This window comes from Nymphalis io, chromosome 5 (genome assembly GCF_905147045.1).
Source record: "Nymphalis io chromosome 5, ilAglIoxx1.1, whole genome shotgun sequence".
In the NCBI taxonomy this organism is placed as follows: domain Eukaryota; kingdom Metazoa; phylum Arthropoda; class Insecta; order Lepidoptera; family Nymphalidae; genus Nymphalis; species Nymphalis io.
Window position 1 is genome coordinate 3,099,326 of NC_065892.1, and position 24,314 is coordinate 3,123,639.

A 24,314-nucleotide genomic window follows, 5' to 3' on the forward strand; every position below is an offset into this window, starting at 1 on the left:
CGAGATAAATTATAATCACAAATTAAGCACATGAAAATTCAGTGGTGCTTGCCCGGGTTTCAACTCGCGATCATCGGTTGCCATGTCGATGCCCATCTGGGTATCTTGTACACGGGAGTGTATTGATAAATATTTAACGTTACAAACGTTACGTTTGAAAACTTTGCAGTCTAATTCGACGTTAAAAATTTTACGCACGACCTAAACATTAACCTTAACTAAAATTAAGGTAATTAAAAATAAAACAACAATGATTTTCGATTTGTTATATTGAAACAAGTTACAAGGCTCCCGAGTTCAGTCCGCTAACAATAAATTAAATACATTTATTTTATATTTAAAATCATACATCGAACACGAACAGACAACAGTTAACCAATCTTATTACAAAACCATAGATCGACAACACCTGCGCGATCAAACGAAGCGGAAGGGGTCACATGTGTGAGAACTTCCGTCAATTTCCAAGTTCGCTTGGTCGCGCAAGTCTATCGGATCCTTTACTCTCATAGCAAATTTACATTCAGCCAGCAAATATACTGTGATGTATACATTTTAAAACTTTTTGAATATTGTATAATAATGATCATAGAATTTCATTTTTATTTACATTGTTGATGGTCCTTTCGGAACAAACGTTATTTATACAAATATCTAATTCATTTTCAACGAGGTTAATTTTGAAATAGTTCAGTGGAACAAAAATGTTTAGAAAAATCAAAGAAAAATATAGTAGAAATAAGTTTTAAATATACAATATTAACATACCCAATGACAATCGTAAATTTCTTTGGAAATAATTATTCGATACAGTTTTAAAATGAACAGAACAAGTCACTATTTAATAAAAAAGTGCGTAATTCGTATTATTTACTTGATCTCGTAAATCCTTATATAGTTGATTCCCATGGTCTAAGTAAAGATAAGTAAATTAATGGACATGAGAACGCGTTGACATCTAAATAATCTGACACAAAGAAAACGTGAAAAAATGGCGTTGTTATCGGAACATTGGAGAAAAATTAAAGTGGATATTGTGTGGAATAGTGGTTTATTATAAATAAAGATGTACAAGCTGTTATTTTTTTTTACTACTGAACAATAGTTGGCGCGGGAGTCGTATCGGTTTAGATTAACTCATATTTATTATTCTACCGCCAAACAGCAATACTTTTGTTTACGTTTTCCGGTTTGTAACAAATCTAGCCAGTTCAGATACAGGAACAGGTAACATAACATATTTGCCACTAACGTTGGTGACGCATTGGATGCGCGATGTAAGGTATGGTTAATATTTCTTACAGTGACAAATGGTCATGATCAGTGACATTTACCGATGGTCACCATTTACCATCAGGACCATTTGCCCGTCCGCCTACTCTTTATAAAACAAGTGACTTGTCCTTGTGTACATTTCTCTCTGTATGTCTTAGAGAAAAAATAATATCGCATGAAATCTTGTAACGGCAAATTGAGCTACTAATTTTATCATAACTCCAGCCAATTTCATTTCATTCATATCTTATTATAATTCCAAGAACGTGAAAATATAAAATAGAAAGCGGACAGCACGTGTAATTACATATGACAACATTATCTAATACACGTAAAGTAACGTTTAGCTGAAACGATATATAGAAGAACGTTAAAAAAAATTCAACTTCAAGTCGGCTTAAAATATTGCTAAAAGATATAAATTTTGGCTCCATGTATATTGCTCCTTCGTGGTTTGGGAAAAATTTCGTAAATGCAACGGAAATATTTTAGCAAACAAACGACCTGATATTGGTCACTTATTAAAAAAAAAAATTGATATGCGATACGTTGAAAATTATTATAAAAAACATATGACCAATCGTTGAGGAGCCAACTCGTTTATATTAATGTTATTCAATTTACAATAGTATATCGAATACACATAAATAACTATAAAATTACATATAACAGCAACATAATATACTTACCAATATTACAATAGAGAATATTTTATTGCATTAAAGAAATATTCGTGATACAGCCGTAAACATACTTAAAAAAAATGTTCTATACAAATATTACCAAACTAAGAAATGTAATTTTAACGAGTAAAAAAATAAGACACGACCGTTAAAAACGAAAATCGACATTCCGCCCGAATTCTCGGTATAATTTTTTTTATTATTATTATCTACCTAATAATACTATACCGTGTAAAATAGATCATCATAGATCGTCATGAAGATTATAGAAATCAATTGTAATTAATATAATTTCATTCGTAATTACAAAATATATTTACTGTATTCTCATCTATATATAAGTTTCAAACTGACGGTGATGAAAAATTAAATCAAAATTTAGATACATTTTCTAATATGGTATCACTGGTTGTTTGAAGCCATTTCCATTTTGACATTAAGCAAAAAAATTACCATTGTATAAAATATCGATTTAATTTACACACACACCAAGATGCAAAATTACTATTATCAACAACAAAAAAAAAAACTAATGAAATAATTATTAAATATCATTTATAACGTGACGAAAGAAATTGTAACTATGTAACTAGAAATATAAATTCATTAATTACATTTTATTGCTACTGCTTGGTTCGTTGGAAATATTATAACTATGCCTCCCTGAAGTTGCAGCAAGTGTCGTGTAGGCGATATTCTTTTAGACCTAAATAACAGCATAATTGATATTGCAATGTAAAGCCACAGATAAAGGCAATTAGGCGAAAAAAAAGACGTCCCATAACAAATAACTATTAAAAAACAATAAACTTTATTTATTTCCTAATTATTGTTAAAGGTCTGCCCATAGATAATTTTTAAGGCTGATTTCGGAATGGCACAGTTATAATATTTTCACTATATGGCTACTGTTAAAATATTGTCCGTTTAAAATTTATTTCATATATCATATTCACAGCTTTCTTGATAACATGGATTGATTTAACAGTGAAAATAAAAGCTTTTTTTAAAAATGTTTTTATTCCCATAATAAACTGAAGTCACATATTGCGTTGATCTAAATCTCACACCCAAAGCGAATCATTTCCTACGACATGTATTTATAATAATTTCCAAATTTTTACAATTTATTTCTGTAGAGAAAAAGGAACGTTTCAGCAAACAAATTACTTAGTTGTCGTTCAATAAGCTTAATTTTTTGGCAATATCTTACAAATTATTTGCGCCATCATTTTCGAATTAGTGCACAATAAATACCATTTTTTTTAATGAGTGATAAATCGCTTCAATACAGAATTGTATCGATCGAGCCTGTAACGAGTATATATTATTAAATAAATTTAAAACAAAAAGGGAAACGCGCGACAACTTAAATTAAAGATCCGTACCCCTTATCCAATGTCTGAAACATATCGAAACGGAATACCGAAATTGTTAACAAGTTAGGGCAGTGTCACATTAACCTCTGGCAACTCGAGCAACGTCCAAGGCTCAAGTCACACACTTACTCACTCATTTCACTTGTGTCTTAATATGCTGTAAGAATTCGTAATAAGAGAATGCGGACTCCACTCGGTCTTCGATGAGACGCTCTGTGAATAGCTGGCGTGACGGTGAATTATCCCTGCAATTAAAATACGTTTTTTAATTTAAAGTGGGTAGGCAGACTGGCAAATACGTAACCATGGATCTCAACATCTATAAAAAATTAGTACTATGAGAAATATTACTCATCCTTTAAATCGTCAATACGCCAAACTTGGGAAATAAGATGTTATATTCCTTGTGCCTGTTGTTACCTCATTTTCAGCAAATGATACATAATTACTAGAAAAATTGATTTCGTTTCTCAAAATGTGGTTCGATAGCCCATCCATCCTCATGCCTATGGGGCTACAAGATGCTTTCAATTCATTGTTCATCATTAGTATTTCTTTATCCATTTACTTCTGGATAGCGCAGTGTATAAGCTACATGGGAAGGATTTGGTAGACTTACATCAGGCCACCTGCCTAACTGCGAGATAGTGGAACCTTAGTCGGACACCATACGATTGGACGAGGAAGTTACTTAAATGCGCTTATAAAAAATTCCCGGTTCAAAAATTCGGCTTAACGAAATCCACTTACTAGGATAGGGTGGCGTGACTTTATATACGTAAAACTTCCACATAGTATGCCATCACTCACCTAAGAATAAGTATACTAGCTGGATAAGGTCGGTCGTCGTTTAGTTTTTCTATAAGCGCGTGTAGCTGTTCGTTTCCTTCGCTTTCTATTTTGGGTAAACTTCTAGCTTCGTCCGGTAGCTGACTGAAGGCGGCCACCCCGAAGGTTTCCGACAGGAAGGCGGGACTGACGCCGTGACACACGTATATTATCATCGTTTCACCGTCGTCCAAGAGATACGCCCCATGTAAACTTATCCTGTAACAATTATATTTTTTATTCATCGTGTCGTCCGTTGCGGCTTAATACTAACAAATGTTGTGTTGTGTTTTTTTTTCGAATTGATATGTCACTGTTGGCCTAAGTGGCCTCGACAGTGTCACCGGACGGAGGGCAAGTATTTAAGATACTACAGTCCGACGTTGGGAGCCCACTTAAGGGCTCCTGTGCGAACCCCGGCTTAGGACACCATCGACGTGGAAGGAAAAATGTATGTTAGCTAAATGAATGTCCGTATAGAAGCTTTTGAATATTAAATATTTTACTGGTGGTAGAGCTTTGTGCAAGCTCGTCTGGGTAGATACCACCCACTCATCAGATACTCTACCGCAAAACAGCAGTACTTGGTATTGTTGTGTTTCGATTTGAAGCTGAGATGGCCCAGTGGTAAGAACGCGTGAATCTTAACCGATGATCGTGGGTTCAAACCCGGGCAAGCACCACTGAATTTTCATGTGGTTAATTTGTGATTATAATTCATCTCGTGCTTTACGGTGAAGGAAAACATCGTGAGGAAACCTGCATGTGTCTAATTTCACTGAAATTCTGTCACATGTGTATTCCACCAACCCGCATTGGAGCAGCGTGGTGGAATAAGCTCCAAACCTTCTCCTCAAAAAGAGGAGAGGAGGCCTTTAGCCCAGCAGTGGGACATTCACAGGCTGTTACGGGTTACGGGTACAGGCACAAGGGATGTAACATCTTAGTTCCCAAGGTTGGTGGCGCATTGGTGATGTAAGCGATGGTTAACATTTCTTACAATGTCAATGTCTAGGGGCGTTGGTGACCACTTATGATGCTTGTCCGCCTTCCTATTCTATAAAAAAAGTACCTCTCGGCGGACAGCTGCAGGCGCGGCGGCAGCGGCGCGTCGGGCTCGGGCCGCACGTGCAGCGCGTACAGGTCGGGGTGCACGGCGCGCAGCAGCGCGGCCAGCGGCGCGCACTTCATGACGCACATGTCGGCCACGCGCTCGTCCAGCCGCGTCGACGTGCCCGTGCGGAACGCTTTCTGAAACCGATGCCAACACGCTCGTTACTACTCGGAATAAGAATCGTGGCCACTGGATTCCTCCGAGGGGTTTGACAATTATTTTAAATTATAGTATCGGACGTGATCCAAAGTTCGCTGCTCACATATTTTTATATAGAGAGTAACGTCCGTCCGTACCGGACCCGGCTATATATATTTCGATTCCAAAACGGTGGAATCCCATACCAAGTGGCGCATCGCTCAATGGACACTCACCCGCTTGAGCAGCGCCAGGATGTAGAGCGGCAGCAGGCGCAGCGGGTGCGGCGCGTGCAGCGCGGCGCTGGCGGCGCCGGCGGGCAGGTTCTGCGCCAGGCGGTGCGCGCTCAGCATGTCCACGGCCGCGTTGATGAGCGCCTCCTTCGCCTCCGACATGGACGCCGACACGCAGCGGTCGACGGCTGCTCGCGGGCACAACGGTACATTACTCGTTCGAGAGGGGACTGACTGTACTTGTCGCGTTACAGAATTCGATTGATTGTCAAGCTCCGTTCAGAATGTAGATTCTGATCATTCTCGACCCGGCGAGAAACTCACCAGGGAACCGTGATCGATCGTCAGGGAAGCAAGCATTCGACACTCTTGTGTGAATTGTGTAGATATATATATACATATATCAGAAAATAGATTAATTCAATTTATTAATATTAGTTTAGTTTGAGATATTAAAATAAATGTTTTAAAAATTCCTTCGGTAAACTCACCCATTTTACTGAGTAATCCTATTATACATTGTTGGTCCGCTGAGTGTAAAATATCTGGCAAGGTGTTTCCTATCGGTAAAGCTAATGTATGGACACGTATCCTTCGTTCGCCTGCAAGAAGTAACAAAAACAATTATTTGCAAGAACAATTTATTATATTGGAAATCTTTATATTGATTCAGCTCGTTTTAACCAATAATCAGTCCGTTATTCTTTTATATACATACCAATGCACAGCGCAAACTACTAGTGCTAGTACAAAGCAGGTTAGTACTATAAAAGTTTTTTTTTTAATTGACATCCTGAGATAGTGATAAAGGGGACAAAATATTGTATGAAAATGCTTAATTTTTGATGAAAGAGCTGTGGAAATTAGCATTTAGTAATTCTGAATTAAAAAAGCGCTAGTAAAGCGCTAGTAATGTATATAAATTAGATAAAATACCTTTACTACTAGTATAAAGTAGAGCAGCCTGGAAGCAGACTTGCTGCAGATCCGATAACGACTCCTCTATCGTGAGCTGCATGCCGAAGCCCGCGTCAGGAGACACGTTGGGGAGCGACAGCAGGTCCGTCGACCGCACGAAGAAGTTGCCGTGGAACGTGTGAATCGTTATACCCCTACAACACGATACATAATAACTAACCTTGATATTGACTTTAAACATTATAAAATATAATTTTAAAAGAGTTTAGTGTATTTCGAATATGATATCAAATTATAAGGTAAGGAAAGTAGAACACAGTAATTTTACAATTATCTAATGTTTATTTTTTTGTGCGTATTCTATCGTCCATGCGTTGTTAACCCAGCCGAGTTGATACTCTTGAATATGTTATGAAATCAAGTTTAAAAACGAAATGCAATGCATGGACAGGCCCTAGTTTATATATATAGTTTACAATAAATATGATTTATAATTCGCTTGACCTTACCTCATTTATTTAAGATCGTTGTCGCAATGTGTTTTATTGCATTTAATTTTATTACCTGTGCTTTAAGCCAACAATCATCAAAATAATAATAATATCCTGGGACATTATTCACACACGGCTATCTGATCCCAATCTAAGCAGAGCTCGTACTATGGAAACCAGACAACTAATATACTACATATACTACTTTTCTTTTGCAAATACATACTTATATAGAAAATTACACCCAGACTCAGGACAATCAGACATGTTCATGCACACAAATGTCTGTCCTGTGTGGAAATCGAACCCACAACCTTCGGCGTGAAAGGCAAGTCAACCGGCCCGTCGGTTTACTTATAGATTGGTTTTCCGCTACCATACGAATCGTTGAGGAGCTTATAGTGGACGGGGTTGATATATTCAACTCTACTGTAAACCACACTTATAATTAGAAATAAAATATTCATAGTCTTACCTAGTACACCTAACCCGCATAACGGCTTCAAAGCCTATCTTCCTAGTGAGATACCTCGTGAACATTTGCGTTAACTGCTCCGCTTGCCACGGCCGCTGCGCACGGAACAGTGGGATATGGTAGACGGTGCCTGCGCTGAATTTACTCATTCCACCTAAAAACAATAAATATAGTTAGTTTTTCTTCATAACTCTGGCTGGCTGAGCATCATCCAGACCAGCCTAGGAATCCGGAATCCCATTAATATCAAATGGACACAAAACTGGATGTCAGCAAAACAAAAAAAAATTGCAATTCAAAAGTTTTAATTGTGATGCTGTTTGGAAATCAAAACATGCATGCGCATCAAACTACCAAACATTAAACCAATAGAAAATCTGAGATTTATTGAATATATATCATACCAGTTATTTTAATTTAAAATTTTGTGTTTAAATATTACTAAAAGATTATTTAAATTGCGCCAAATACTCAATAAATTAATTTTAGATTATTACATTGAAACGTGAATTGATAGATGCTATATTGTAACTCTTATTGGATAATTTCGTTAATATTAAAATAGTTAGAAGATAGCCCACGACCTCGCCTGTATATATTTTAGTGTTTTACGAACACCTATTTTAATATTCAGCGAGTACTTTAGAAGTGGTTTTTACTCCAATCATTGTACAAAAATTGTAATCACAACCTTTTAAATTTAATAAGTAATCGAATAAGTAATAAGTGATCTAGTATTTTTTTAATAAATATAATTTCTATGTGACTTACTGAGTGTTGCCAGGTCACAGTATTGTGAGCTTAGTAGGAACAGATCTACAGCAACTTGTGCCCCACTACAATCCAAAGCGAGCCTTTTGTAAAAATCAGTCGCTGGATTCAGATGGGCCACATCTTTAGAAGAGCGAGCATTTGGATCCTCTCTGAAATAATAGTAATTTTTCTATAATAGTAATTTTTCTGTGATGAAGTATTTGCTAAAATTGGTAACAAATTAATTTTATCTCTTGAGTCACATGTAAGACAGTATCAGTAACAGCATGTGAATGTCCCACTGCTGGGCTAAGGCTTCCTTTCCTTTTTTTTTTTGAGGAGAAGGTTTAGAGCTTATTCCACTGCGCTGCTCCAATGCGGGTCGGTCGAATGTAAATGTGGCAGAATTTCAGTGAAATTGACAGGCACATGCAGGTTTTTAAAAAAAAAAAAAAAACCTTCTCATCAAAAAGAGGAGAGGAGGCCTTTAGCCCAGCAGTGGGACATTCACAGGCTGTTACGGTTACGGTATGCAGGTTTCCTCGGGAAAATTTCTTTCACCGTCCAACACGAGATGAATTATAAACACAAATCAAGTACATGAAAATTCGGTGGTGCTTGCCCAGATTTGTACCCACTGTTCAACCACTGGGCCATCTCGGTACTTGTAAGTATTTAAAATTTATTACTTAGAGTAAATAAAAAGTTTACCTTGAATGTAATCCTCCTGGACCAATATTAGGTAGACAGGTTTGGAAAACTGTAACACGTCCCCCTGTGGGAGCCTGGAATAGAAAAATAATTATTTATTTATTGTATTCTGCTATTAATTTTTTTTTTTTAATATTTATAGTACAAATGACTCACATTACGCATGTAATACACAAACTTGAAATAATCTTGTAAACTCCTTTGGAATATACTTATATTCACTAAAAACCACTTTAGTACTGTACTTTAGTGTACTAAAAATAGTTTCTAACTTCTGTTTCCTCAATTCTTCAATATGAGAAGACTTTATATGATTTTAAATAACAAGAAAATAGTAAAAAACTAAGAACATATTTATCAAAATATAATTCATTATGTACTCTTACAAGCACTTATGAATCGTCATTATATGTATACTAATATCATAAAGAGGTAAAGTTTGTGAGGTTGAAGGGAGCATCTCTGGAACTACTGAACCGATTTTGAACCAAAATCATAATTTCATTACAAGTAAAAATATTTACTGCCCAACAAAGTGGGCACGGATCAGCTAGTATACTACTATATATATATAATGTAAAGATGCCGCCGGTTCCGAGTGACGATATTAGCGAGTATCGGCTATAAACTCAGCAGTTTCTGCTTTCCACCAATTAAATAACATAGGTGTGTAAATGTATATTCACCATAAGCTTGTAGGCGGCCTGCAGGGCTGCGCCGAGCGCGGACGCCGGGACGCCGGGAGTGGAGTAACGCTGCGGTAATATAGTTAGCAGCTCCTTGACCATATCTTTGTATTCACCCAAGTTCACTAGCAAGGATTCCGGTGATGGAAGAAATATATCTGCAAAGAAACATATACCTTAAGGGATACGATTTAAAGTTTAATTTGCATATGTATATAATATCGTGTAATCTGGTTTGATCAATGTAGCATTAAAATCAATATGATAATGGTAAATATAATAATGTCCTCCAGACCGATTTAGGCCACGGCGGCCAATCTCAAGAGAGATTAGCCTACGACGTAGGAGATATTATAGTGCACAAGTGTGTGCGCAAACACAGGTACACTCTCTATTCCCTAACTCTCATAATCCGATGGACGGCAATCCGAAACGACCGGAAAGAGTTCAGGCGCAAGACCAACGGCTTTACGTGCTTTCCGAGGCACGGGAATGTACACACTTCCAACTTCCTGACTCCGGGCTGCTACTGAGAATTTTCTGACAGAAAAGCCCAATAACCTTTTATTGGCCCGACCTGGATATTGAACCCAGGACCCCCGGGTCGGCGGCCTTACATCAAGCCACTAGACCAACGAGGCAGTCAATGGTAAATATATCTACATATTCTAAGATACATTGAAATATATACATATAAATAATGAACTATATATATACCATCGATATCTAGTACGGTCATCTCCTTGGGCCTGGTGAGCCCCTCGTTCATGAGGTAGTAGTGCACGTGGGCGTCGTAGCAGATGAAGCCGATCTGCGTGCGCGCGTCGCCCGGCAGCTGCTCCAAGTTAGCCTTGAGAGTTTCACACACGACCTGCGACACGACGAAACAAATATAAATTCAAAATGTCTTCCATGCAGAGTTTGACTATCAATACACTGTTTTTGATTTATTATGTTCAATAATAGTTCATAAGTAAGTTATAAAATTAATTAATTTATTGGACTAACAAATCTGGTAACTATCTGCAGAAAAGGCTTCTTAAAGAGAACATTTATATGTAACAATGTTACATTCGACGCTTTCATCAATTCTTCTCGATTTCTCCGTTCGGCGGAATTTTTACTTCAAAAACAATTACATGTTTTAAATTTCACGAAATTTTTGTTTAGAATTTGCACATATAAACAGAAATCGACCATTATAGCGGTCATATTGCTGTGAATTGTTGTGAAATTTTCACAAATTATGGTCGCCGTATTGAATGAATTCACGTGTTTTGTGGATAGAACAATCTTATAAAAACAAATCTTCAACAAAGTCCAAAATAGGTTGTCAGACCAAATATGAAATCATATTTTGATTATGTTTATTATATAAACAAATATGATATGACTCATATTACCTATTGTATACAGGATTGAAAATTAAGATGGATTTTCGAGGCGAACTACCGTCACGACTGTAGCAACTGGTATTTTTTTTATATTTGCCGGGAGGGCAAATCACTCTAGGCCACCTGATGGTAAGTGGTAGTAGAGTCCAAATGCGACGACGGCCAGTACAGTCGGGAAGAATGTTCTGCACTAGCCGCCTTCGCCTTTCCGGCCCGCAAGATTTTTTTTTTTTTTTTTTTTTTTTTTTTTTTTTATATTTTTTTTATAGAAAAGGAAGGCGGACGAGCATATGGGCCACCTGATGGTAAGTGGTCACCAACGCTCTTAGACATTGGCATTGTAAGAAATGTCAACCATCGCTTACATATCCAATGCGCCACCAACCTTGGGAACTAAGATTTTATGTCCCTTGTGCCTGTAATTACACTGGCTCACTCACCCTTCAAACCGGAACACAACAATATCAAGTATTGCTGTTTTGCGGTAGAATATCTGATGAGTGGGTGGTACCTACCCAGACGAGCTTGCACAAAGCCCTACCACCAGTAAAAGATTCCTTCAAACGAGGCGTGAAGATGCCTCTTCACGCCTCGTTTGAAGGAACCCGGGTTGTAAGAGGAGGGGAACACGTGAGCCGGTAAGGAATTCCATTTTTTGGAAGTGCGACAAAGAAAGGAGTTGCCAAATTTCTTTGTGCACGATGGAATTGATGTCACAGTTAGGCGGTGACATCGAGAGCCAGCACGCGTAGACTTATGGAGGAAGGAGGAAGCAGGAATTAGAGTGAATAATTCCTCGAAGAGAGAGTAATAGGTCAAAAGAGATTATCTATGAATTTCCAACAATAGGACTCACTAATTAATGGGTCATCATAGATTCTGAGACAATAGTACGGTCAGCAAAAGCATTCGATCCTGTTTCTAACACCGGTCAAATCATATTTATAATTAAGGAACCGATTAGTCAGAATTCTAGAAACGCAAGAAGACACTAAAAATATTTTACCATTTAGTACCAAATAAATTAAACTAAATCAAATTGGACAGTGATAAAAATATTGCCCTGTCACCTGATGTTGTAAATTTCGAACAGCTTCAGTTATCGTTTGTTATCAAAATTTACACGTTGATGCATATAATAGTACATATACATATGTTTTTTTACTAATATTACAAAGCTGACGAATTTGTCCGTTCGTTTGAACGCACTAATCTCAGTATATACAAATAAAACTTATGTCGTTTGAAAATCATTTTTTGAGACGTAACATCACGCTACGAGCCACGGGGGCGGAGCAGTGACGTTTAAAGCGAGTGAAATACTTATCAAGCGTTCATACATAGCGTAATGTTGCTAGACTGCCACTGACTGTAAGCAGGCTCAGTTTCAGCCCTTTTTTTAACGATGGAAAAACGCGCAACGCGTTTCCCCCACGGGAACATTGGGGGGGGTATGTGGGGCTCGCCGGTGTCCAAGGCGCCGAGTTCGCCCCGAACATCGGGACTACCCACTAAAAAACCAACGGTACCCTTTCCGTCTTAACGAGGAGCGCCACGGGATCGCTTTCGCATGCTACCGTAACTATTCACTTTCAGCCCTAGTATGAGTAGAGAGAAACTCCATTTTCGTGCATACTTTGCGTAAGCTTATCGGCTGACTGACGAGAAGTTCTGCTAAGTGGCCCATCAATATCCGCGGCGCTAATTGTTACAATAGACCGCCGAGAGAATTTACGCAGCGGTTTGGTGTGAACAAAAAGTTTTATATGTGTGAAAAAATAGGAAACTGCGTAACGCTCGCTGACAATCGGCGACCGACTTTACCTTAGTCTTTGAATAAGATGTTGCTGTTACGAACATTGTTCAAACTATTCTAAGTCAACATTAAATCAATAGTTAATAAAATAAAACTCAACTAACGATTAGCTTATTTAAAAAAAAAAGAAAAAACTTTTATAATCTGTGTCAATACCTTATATTATTTATATTTATTACCTGTAAATATCCTGAATCTCTCGCGATCTGAGAAACGTCCAGAAGGAACAGGTAGACGGCTGGCTGCGGCGGGCGGAGCATGTACTCGCTGGGCGCAATGAACTCTATCGTGGCCGACTTGATCTCGGGCCGTCTGGACGGATCGCCGTAGGACTTGCTTAACGGATCGTATTGGAATTCATCTGGTACTGTAAGCATCACATTAGATTTGAAAGTTTGAAAGTTTCTAGAAAAATATTCATTTAAACAGAATATGAAACTTTCAAAAACCAAAAAACCAAAATTATTTGATGTGACTTCCATTTTTTAAATGTAATCTATATAAGTAAGAGTGACGAGAACATAACATACAGATGTTCTAAAATAATTACAAACAAATGCACCTTTATAATACATTAAATATTTTTAAACATAAAAAAAACATAAACAATATAAATTAAATATTTTTCTAATTTTCGGATCGAAAAAACACTATGATTTTTTTCATCCTTCATTCTTTTTTATCTGTACAATAAAATTATAATGGTTGACGTACACTCTCGAATCGTATTTGCTATGAAAACTTTACTCACAATCGTTAACTCTGTAGCAAAGATTGCATTTCCAACGTTTCGAATCGACGAAGTAGACAAAGGGGTTTATGTAGGTCCTACACGCTCGGCAACGCACTATCGTTGTACACTGAATCACTGGTAGATGCTATGAACAAACGTTTATAGATTTAACATAATAATTACATAATGTATATATGTGTTAATAATAATATCCTGGGACATTATTCACACACGGCCATCTGATCCTAAACTAAGCAGAGCTTGTACTTTGGAAACCAGACAACTGATATACTACATATGCTACTTTTCTTTTGTAAATACATACTTATTTACATAATTACACCCAGACTTACGACAAACAGACTTGTTCATGCACACAAATTTCTATCCTGAGTGGGAATCGAACCTACCTTCGGCGTGAAAGGCAAGTATTTACCAACCACGGCAACCGGTCCGTCAATGTATATGTATATATATATATATATGTTTCGAAACTCAATACCTAACAATATATATTTGATGTATTTCTATATTGAGCTCGGTTGATAACAGACGCAAGACGATAAATATTAATTTTAATGAAAATTGACTGCAAAGTGTAGGCATGAATACGACACAAGTAAAAATCTTAAAATAACATATATAAATATTCGCTTTGCATCGCTTTAAAATCAATTTCTTTTTATGAGACCCGTGCAACTTATACAATAAGATAGTTAAATTTTATAATAATTAGCAAAAATAATTAACTCATTATTTAACACTATAGAGCGATAACAATAAATTGAATTTATATTCATTTACGTAATATGAAATAGAATCGAAACGTCACAATATTTTATACAAATATGCGATTTTGATTTCTTTTCCGTTACAATGAAGTTCATTTTCAAGTAAACAAATACCGCACGTGTAATATTTGTTTACACACATATATATTATGAATCATTTGTACTTAGTAGAATAATATGAAACTGTTTAAAAAGTGAATCTGTTTTCGACTCATATTACTTATAATAATGTCCTCCAGACCGATTTCGGCCACGGCGGCCAATCTCAAGAGAGATTAGCCAACTACGCAGGAGATATTATAGTGCACAAGTGTGAGCGCAAACACAGGTGCACTCTCTATTCCCTAACTCTCATAATCCGATGGGACGGCAATCCGACACGACCGGAAAGAATTCAGGCGCAGGACTATCGGCTTTACGTGCTTTCCGAGGCACGGGACTGTACACACTTCCAATTTCCACTGCTACTGAGAATTTTCCTGACAGAAAAACCCAATAACTTTTTATTGGCCCGACCTGGGAATTGAACCCAGGACCTCCGGGTCTGCGGCCTTATATCAAGCCATTAGACCAACGAGGCAGTCATATTACTAATATACATATTACATAAGAGCCGAGATGGCCCAGTGGTAAGAACATGTGAATCTTAACCAATGATCGTGGGTTCAAACCCGGGCAAGCACCACTGAATTTTCATGTGCTTAATTTGTGATTATAATTCTTCTCGTGCTTTACGGTGAAGGAAAACATCGTGAGGAAACCTGCATGTGTCTAATTTCACTGAAACTCTGCCACGTGTATTCCACCAACCCGCATTGGAGCAGCGTGGTGGAATAAGCTCCAAACCTTCTCCTCAAAAAGAGAAGAGGAGGCCTTTAGCCCAGCAGTGGGACATTCACAGGCTGTTACGGTTACGGTATATTACATACTTATGTATTATGAAACTTATACTTACATTTAGGTCTTTGAATGGATGTATCAGTATACCTAAAGGCAATCTAGACTTTTGCAATAGTGAGTTTGTCTCGGGAATGCGGTTCACTGTACACCTGAAGATCCTGCAATAGAAGTCGTAAATTTACACAACATTAATATTAAATGTTTAACATTATTAAATGACATATTTATGATGATGTCATCTATACCGATTTCGGCCAGGCGGCCATTCTCAAGAGAAACTAGCCAATTGCGCAGGACATAATATATTGCACAAGTGTGTGCGCAAACACGGGTGCTCTCTCGATTCTCTTACTCTGATAATCCGATTAGGCGGCAAATCAAACACGATTTTTTCGACAGAAAATCCCAATAACCGGACCGGGGTTTCGAACCCAGTACCTCGGGATCTACGACCTTATATCTAGCACTAGACAAAGGCAGGCAATGACTTACTGTTATAGAGCCAATGCGAAAAATGAAGTAGACAGTAAATAATTAGAATAAGATATTATGAAAGCATAGTTATATATTACAAAAAATATAATGTCGTTAACTGTTTTTTTTTTTTAAATAGATTATATTATAATATTAATCATTGATTTAACTTTAAAATAATTTTACATATTCGAACTTTTACTGCATAACACGTTATCTATACTAAAATTATAAATGCGAAAGCAGCTGTGTCTGACTATCTGTTACGCTTTCACAGCTGAATCACTATTGATGAAATTTGGTATGAGTTTGAAACTCAACGAATGACATGGCTACTTTTTATACCTGAGATGGACGTGTTTGATATAAAAACATAACGAAACGTGCGAAAACTATGATATATAATAATAGTTAAATATTTTTCAGATATATACAGCGTGTTTTTTAACTGGGACAGTATATAAAACAATAGAACATACAGACGATATAGGCTTAACGGTCTTTTATCACAAAGTAGTATTTAAGCAAAAAAAAAAAAAAAACATTTTGTTGCTAAAGCATAAATTGCGTATAAAAAATTAATTCAATGCTTATATATATAATTGATGGTAAGACTTTTTATGTGTAGCTTTCATTATAAAAAAAATCATTGGCCGAATAAATAAGATTGCGGTATAACTAAAACGTTAAAAATAAATTTAAAAAAAAAAACTTGCTTTGTTGTGATTATGTTTACTAGTATTTATCTACTTTATTTAGTACTGCGTACGCAGACGCGCTTTTACTATCAATATAGGTGCAATGCCCGCAACGCAAGTGCGTATCAGCAGTAGTTTAAGTTAACAATAAGGTCAATGAGACTTATCAATAACTACTCACTAAACATTTAATAATAAATTATTATATCATAAAATATTTCACACATATACCTTTAGTTTTGCCAATTGTAAATTGTAATACATTAATACTTCGTGTTATTAACTTTGATTAAGAAGGCGTAATCCGCGATCGAGGATTATATGAATGACAAAAAATCATGTTGTTAGTTTGTTGATTTACATAGAGGATAAATACTAATTTAACTATCGGAAAAGCGTAACAACTGTGTTACTTATTATTCTCGGCAGAATCTAGATCCTGAATCGGTTTTTATATATTAATCTTGCATAGGGAAGTACAACGTGAACATGCTCGTGAGAACCTAATTGAAGAGTATATTTTTTTTTGTATCGCTTTATAAAATAAATGAATAATTATCACTGTCCTTTAATTCTTGAAAACGTATAGTGATCGAGGTTTTTCCTTTCACTTCGATTCATATGAAACATTATATAGCAAATGAAAGTTTGTGCATGTAACTATTTACTAAATATTTGATTAGCTACGCATATTAGTATTATGCCTAGGAGTGTATACTAATAAAAACAATCAACGTTTGCATATGTTTAGTTATGTGTAGTTGAGTAATAATTAACTACGACATTAAATAATTTCAATAGTTCACATTATATAAATGGTTCATATGTTAATTTCTAAGTACAAACTACATTGTTTAGAATTTGTGCTATCTTTGTATAATATCAATTATAATTGTTATTTTGTTTCAAATGTAAGTCTGTATTTGATTATATAAAGACAACTAGATTTCTAGGAAAACAGCAGACATATCATTAATTAATTATTTGATATTACTTGTGGTAGAACTTTCTGCATCCTTTACATAGGTGCTACCAGCTAAAAAGTTATTCTACCGCCTGAATTTATAATACATTGAATTAAACTAACAGAAAGCCGAGCGAGTAAAAGCCGAGCATGAGATGAATTATATAATCACATATTAATTACATGATAATTCAATGGTGCTTGTGTGGGTTAGAAGCCACGATTATCGGTTAAGATTAACGCATTTTAACTACTGGATCATCTCGGCTTAAACCTAAAACACACAACTAATAGAACTAACTGTTAACTTTGTGTCCCCAACCCGCATTGGAGCAGCGTGGTGGCATAAGCCATATACTGGTGGTAGGGCTTTGTGCAAACTCGTCTGGGTAGGTACCACCCACTCATCAGATATTCTACCGCAAAACAGCAATACTTGATATTGTTGTGTTCCGGTTTGAAGGGTGAGTGAGCCAGTGTAATTACAGGCACAAGGGACATAAAATCTTAGTTCCCAAGGTTGGTGGCGCATTGGATATGTAAGCGATGGTTGACATTTCTTACAATGCCAATGTCTAAGAGCGTTGGTGACCACTTAATATCAGGTGGCCCATATGCTCGTCCGCCTTCCTATTCTATAAAAAAAATACATAAAAGATAATGAATACTAAAGATATATTTATTATCTATATCATAATCTACGACATATTATTCCTTGTTTGTTTTTTTTTTAATTTTTAAATGATATTTATTTGATTTACAAAATTTATGCAAGAACTTAAGCAGGAACTAATTATAGTCATGATACACATGACCCAGTTATAGTAATATATGTAATAAAATACAATGTCACAGATCTACATTTACAAATGTCGATGTTGGTGATTTAGTTTAGCTTATAAGCTGATGAAACTATTAGTTCTTGCAAAGATAAAACTAATAAGAAATATTTTTTGAAAGAATCACATGTTATTCAATAAAAACTTGTACAATAAATTTGGAAAATGTAGGCTATTATAATAATATTAGGCCACAGTATAAAATAAAATAAAAATCGAATTGAAATTAAATTGAATTAATTGCAGCTTTGCATTCAATACTGAACACTTGAATAAAGAATGAGTTGATTTTAAATTTAAAAAAATACATAGGAACAACTGAAAACATGTTATTGTTATTTCAACAAAAGTATATTGCTACTTATTTATATTGCATTCAACACTTAAAAACTTTCAATATGACATTCTATATCTATTACAAGTCATTTAATTATATTATGTTGACGGATTGCAGATATCAATACAAAAATTAGATTTTATAATACAAAATAATTTATTAAGAGGCCAATAATCAATGTCACAAAAATGTGAGACAGTTGACCTTACAATACAGTCTACGAATAAGATTTATAGAGTAAGGAATGAGATAGCAATGATAAGGTTACTGTTATCTTTTCAAGTATATGGCTTCTACTATTTTAGGGTCTCAATCTTTGGAATATTCTGTTCTGATGTCAAGTTGTATTACTTTATATGAAATATTAATAAAATACTGAAGAGCCTTTCTATTTGGAGATATACTTTAACTTTAGTTTTATAAAGGAGAAAGTTTGTATTGTTGTTGCAACATTACACCCAATGAATGTATAAATATTTTCGGCTTGCAAAATGCATATTTAGTTTATAATAATAATAAAAATATGATGCACGGAATAAAAATCTTAATCAAGATTATTTTTATGAATAATTTAACCAAAAAGATAAAAATAATATAATAGAACAAAATTTAAAAAGCACTTACTCTGAACTACAATTGGGTGACTCGGCAAATTGATGTGCAAGTTTTATTTCTGGGGGTTCCTCGGGGTACTCTGGTAAAATATTCTTACTCTGCAAAAGGTCAATCATTTGGTGTCCCCACAGCTGGTCAAACCCTTGTCTTGTAACACTCAAATTACTCATTTGTTGATTTACACCATAGAGATTATGAGTAGGAAACTGTTTTGCTATATTCTGTTGTACCTGCATTTGTTGTTGTGGACTCAAATTTGTATATGGCATTGGTGGATATCTACTCTGAATATTGGTATTCTGTGCACTAATTCCACTTGCAGGTCCAGGGGCAGGCTGGACTGGCCCACTTTGTAAGCCAGCTGGCATATTTGGTGGGCTTGAAATATAACCTTGCTGTTCTATAGGCCCATTGTTTAGTTGTTGCTGTGGTGGATTTATATTTGGAGGCATAGGTTGTCTGAGCTGAGGGCCAGCTGGCAAAGATGATGGCCCACTTGGTAGTCCTTTTGGTGGCCCCATTTGACCGTGTACAGAAGCCGTAGGTGGTCCCATCATAGTTGGCCCATTTATTGCATTGCTTCTAGGTGGACCTACAGGAGGTCCAGATACCAGTGGCCCAGACAAATTAGGCACATTTGACATGGGTAAGTTACCAGGAGGTCCAGTTGTCAGAGGACTGTTTCTAGGGCCAGTAAGTGGAGGCCCATTCAATGGAGGACCACTTATTGGAACATTTGGCTGACTGTAACCTGGTGGCATAGATGTCATTGGAACCCTCTGATTTCCTCCAAAAGTTGAATTTAAGGATGTTGGACCATAGCTTGTAGGAGGCAAATTTGTTGGTGGAATGGGACTAAATGAGCTAGAGTTTGGTGGATAATTGTTTACATGTCCAACAGGCCCAGATGTTGGTCCATTCATAAAAGGTTGATTATATTGACTAGACGAAATAAGAGGTGGAGCATTGTTATTTATTTGGGGCCGTTGGATATTAGGAGGGAATGGTGACGGATTAGACACACAGGGGCTTCCTGAATTAGGTGGAATGTTCTGGATATTTTGCATTGGGTTTTGTGCCACTGTTGGTTTGATTGGTCTCATAGGCGATGACTGTAAGCTTGTAAGTGGGGGTGGCACCATTCCAGGATGATTGAAAGCTGGCGAACTATTCGTACTTTGATTGAAATGATTTGTTTGACTATTCATTGCTGCGATTGGTGCTGGGTTAAAATTTCCATCCTGTTTTACGGGCCCGGAAACTTGGTTCGGAGGAATTTGATTATACTGTGGGAATGTCCCAGGCATTGAAGTTTGTTGTCCAGGAACATTATTATATTGATTTGGTATGTGAGCCATGGTTTTCAATCTGTAACAGTAGTTAAAATATATAATAATCCATTCCTCTATTACTATTACTTTAAGTAAAATTAAGCATTGTTTGTATTACGATAATAAACTTGATATCGAAAATGATGTTTAATTAATGCTAATTCACTAAGAATGACGGAAGGGCAAACGCACTTTTGGACTTACCGCTGGCAGGACGATGTTTAAACACAAAAAAACTTTAGGCACAAGTCTGCGTTGTTATACCATTCTCACATATTATCACAGAACGAAGAAATAACTTTGTAGAATAAATCTGGGAAGAAAAATACGACCCTGACTTACGTGGCTGAGCGATTTTGAGCGCCCTCTACTGGTGACAAGGATTGATTTTTGACTTTTGACGTCAAATGCGTTTCGTTATGATTATTGAAAGTTGCATCAAATATGTTGTAATATTATTTTTTGTTATCTCTGAGCATTGAAATTTATTAACTGTAATTTATTCTTTATTCAAACATTATAATAATGTACCTATAATAATAAATCTATGTTATATTATATGCTTGTGCAAATGCTTTCATTTTTCATTTAAAAAAAGCGAAAAGTGGCCTACGACAAATCTCACTTTAATTTATATATTTTTACACATTACAGCATTAAAGGCAATGAGTGCTTACAAACTCACATTGCTCATCATTCTATATTAACATTGTTGACATCTATTAGTCCAGGCTTGAGCAAAATGGAATCAGATTAATGATTACCGAATACAATTACAATGTGAATGTAATCATCAATCATGATTACAGTGAAACGAAAACCAAAAAAAATTAAGTAAGTGAGTCAAATTAGTGCTACGCGCCTAAAAATAATCTACAATCATGATTGATTGTAATCGTTAATAATTAATCTGATTATATTTTGCTCAAGTCTATCTATGACTGAATTACTTTTCTTCATAATAATAGATACGACCTACGAAATAGTTAGTATATATAATAATAAAATAATATTGTACGTTGTTGTGTCGTTTAATATTGAAAAAAACAGTTGTATTCAAGTATAATACTTAAATCCAAATATCAAATATACGCAGATGATTTAAAAATATACAGGGAAATTAAATCACCAGAGGATATAGAAATCCTGCAAAGTGACATCGACAACCTTGTTTGTTGGTGTCTTGCAAAGCGTATGACTCTAAATAAGGATAAATGTGTTCATATTACATTTTGTAGAAAACGAAAACCACTAAAACACACTTACTACATCGACGGTACGCCCCTTACGGAGTCAACGAGTGTAAGGGATCTCGGGGTGATAATAGATAACACCTTAAGCTTTAGAGATCACATTGATTACATCATATCAAAAGCCTCGCAAGTATCTGGTCTGGTGTTAAGATTAATGAAAATCTTTAAAGATCCAAGCTTGACAATATTAGTTTTCAATAGTATAATAAGGAGTATCCTAGAATATTGTTCAGTTGCTTGGAGTCCTGGGTATGAGGTGCACTCTGATAGAATAGAACGTGTACAAAAACGTTTTCTATATTACTTAGCGTACACAGATCTAAATGCTAAGAATTTTAACTCTTACGATGCACGCCTAATTAATTATAAAGTGCAAACTCTTAAATATAGAAGAGAAGCTGCTGACTTTCTTTTTTTATACAAATTATTGCACGGATATATTGATGCACCTGATCTACTTGCTAAAATTAGTTTCTACATTCCGCGTCAAGGTAGCCGTTTACAAAATCGTAAAATATTTAGCCTACCTGATGTCAAATCAAATCTTGGTCAACATTCGCCAATTTACCGTATTTGCTCGCTTGCGAATTGTAGTCGTCAACACCTAGATGTCTTTAGTGAATCTGTTGGTTCTCTTAAGAATAAACTTAAAACAAAATCACATTAGTTTATGTAATAATTAAATAATTAACTAGTTAGTAATTGCACAAGTACTGTTCTTGTTAAATATGTTTTTTTAAAGCATGCTAGGTTTACATCCAGAAGACTGCAACTTATTAACACTCTGTTTAGCGTAGATTTTATTTTGTATGTACTAGTTGTAAGTCAGTTTTGTAAACTTAAATAAAAAAAAAAAAAAAAAAAATTATGTGTATGTACATATACATAAACTCTATAATACCTTATTATTAGATTTATTAGACCTAATAATTTATATCATTTATAGCTTTAATTTTACTGTCAAACTTTGAATATGCTGACATCGTAGACATTAGATTTTCCGTCTACGACTGACATTTAAAATGCCATTTTTTCACGATTTCAAAATGAATACCACAGATTATTCAAGAAGTCGACCAAACAATTCAATAGCAAACACCAAATTTTATGTGTTAATAATCTGCTGATTAGAATAGGCGTAGACAGAGAAACTAATAGACAAGGACAAGGGACCGTGAAGCCGTGATTAAGACCGCGATAGTTTGTCAATGTGTGCGTATAATGTTGCCATACTAACTGCATTCCCTGTTTAGGGAGATAAATATTTTTTAGGATTTAATTAAAACAAAATAAGGTTGTTAAATTTTACTTTTTAATATTTATTATACATTTTTTTAATTAAAATATTTTTTGTTTTCCAACTACACACAAAAACTGTTGCATTGTTTGTTTTTGTTTCCGTTATCAATAGTACTTCAGTATCTTTACATGGTACTGGTTTAGCATTCTCCTCAGAGTTGAAATCTAAAACACTTAATTAAATTATTAATAAAGAGTGGTTGCTACATATATTTCTACGTTAACCTCTTAAATCGAAATCTAATAATATTATGAATTCATGAAGAATCTTTAATAATGTTGTCATTAGGAAATTATAAATAAGAGAACGAATAAAGTAAAATAACATATTTATAAACAACGAAGCACTTTAGACTATTATTGGACTCCGTATTTATTTGTTTATATTGTCGACGAGTCGATATTTTTATCGAAAATCGGAACATTTTATTGACGCTGGCAGCACTTACATGATAAATAATAATTATAAGTTATAAATGATAAAAACTGGAAAATCGCGTGAAAACACTCGCCGGTAATTTTCTTTATTGCTATTGCTTGAACATGAAATAATACGACAATGCACCATTGTACCTTCTATATTATATAAGGATTGGAGGATAAACAAATGAAGCATGAGTATTTGTCACAAATTTGTTTAATAAACTCTTTTTTTTACGTAGCAACTAACAAAATCCGCGGCTTCGCCAGATAAAAGATCAGTTTGTGACAACCCTTTAAATGTGTCATTTTAACGTACATAATGCCCGTTTGAATTATACATATAATATATTTAAATTATTAGGGAGCAGTAGTACTTATTTTGACTACCTCATTGGTCTAGTGGCTAGATATTAGGCCATAGATACCAAAGTTTTTGAAACTTCAGGTCGGGCCAATAAAAAAATATTGGGTTTTTTTTGTTAGATTTGCAGTAGCAGCCTTGAGTCTGAAAGATTAAAGTTGTATTTACACTCCCGTGCCTCGGAAAACTGTTGATCCTGCGCATGAACTCCTTCCGGTCTTCTCGGATTACCGTCCCATCGGATTATGAGAGTGCACCTGTGTTTTTGCGCAAGCACTCATCGTTCTAGCACAATATGTCCTATGCAACTTATCTCTCTTGAGATTGGTCGCCGTTAAAATCGGTCAGGAGGACATTATCATCATGTCGTACCTTTTATTTTATACGATTTACTACAACTAT

At 35.4% G+C, this 24,314-nt stretch overlaps 1 protein-coding gene across 2 annotated transcripts; it reads right to left on the minus strand.

Moving 5' to 3' along the window:
- Window positions 1-251: 251 nt before the first annotated feature.
- On the minus strand, window positions 252-20,932 carry LOC126768469 (protein transport protein Sec24A). Of its 2 annotated transcripts, none has more exons than XM_050486595.1 (16): window positions 20,781-20,932; window positions 19,255-20,613; window positions 15,374-15,476; window positions 13,646-13,772; window positions 13,074-13,261; window positions 10,402-10,555; window positions 9,685-9,842; window positions 8,999-9,072; window positions 8,306-8,457; window positions 7,535-7,688; window positions 6,587-6,762; window positions 6,142-6,252; window positions 5,654-5,838; window positions 5,238-5,416; window positions 4,148-4,384; window positions 252-3,582 (listed from the first exon to the last, which is right to left on the minus strand). In XM_050486595.1, the coding sequence occupies exons 2-16, from the start codon at window positions 20,601-20,603 to the stop codon at window positions 3,471-3,473; spliced, it is 3,459 nt and encodes a 1,152-aa protein (XP_050342552.1). In that variant the 5' UTR covers window positions 20,604-20,613; window positions 20,781-20,932; the 3' UTR covers window positions 252-3,470. The 2 variants fall into 2 exon arrangements, with proteins under 2 accessions (XP_050342552.1, XP_050342553.1); XM_050486596.1 differs by having other exon boundaries at window positions 20,769-20,932.
- Window positions 20,933-24,314: the final 3,382 nt, after the last annotated feature.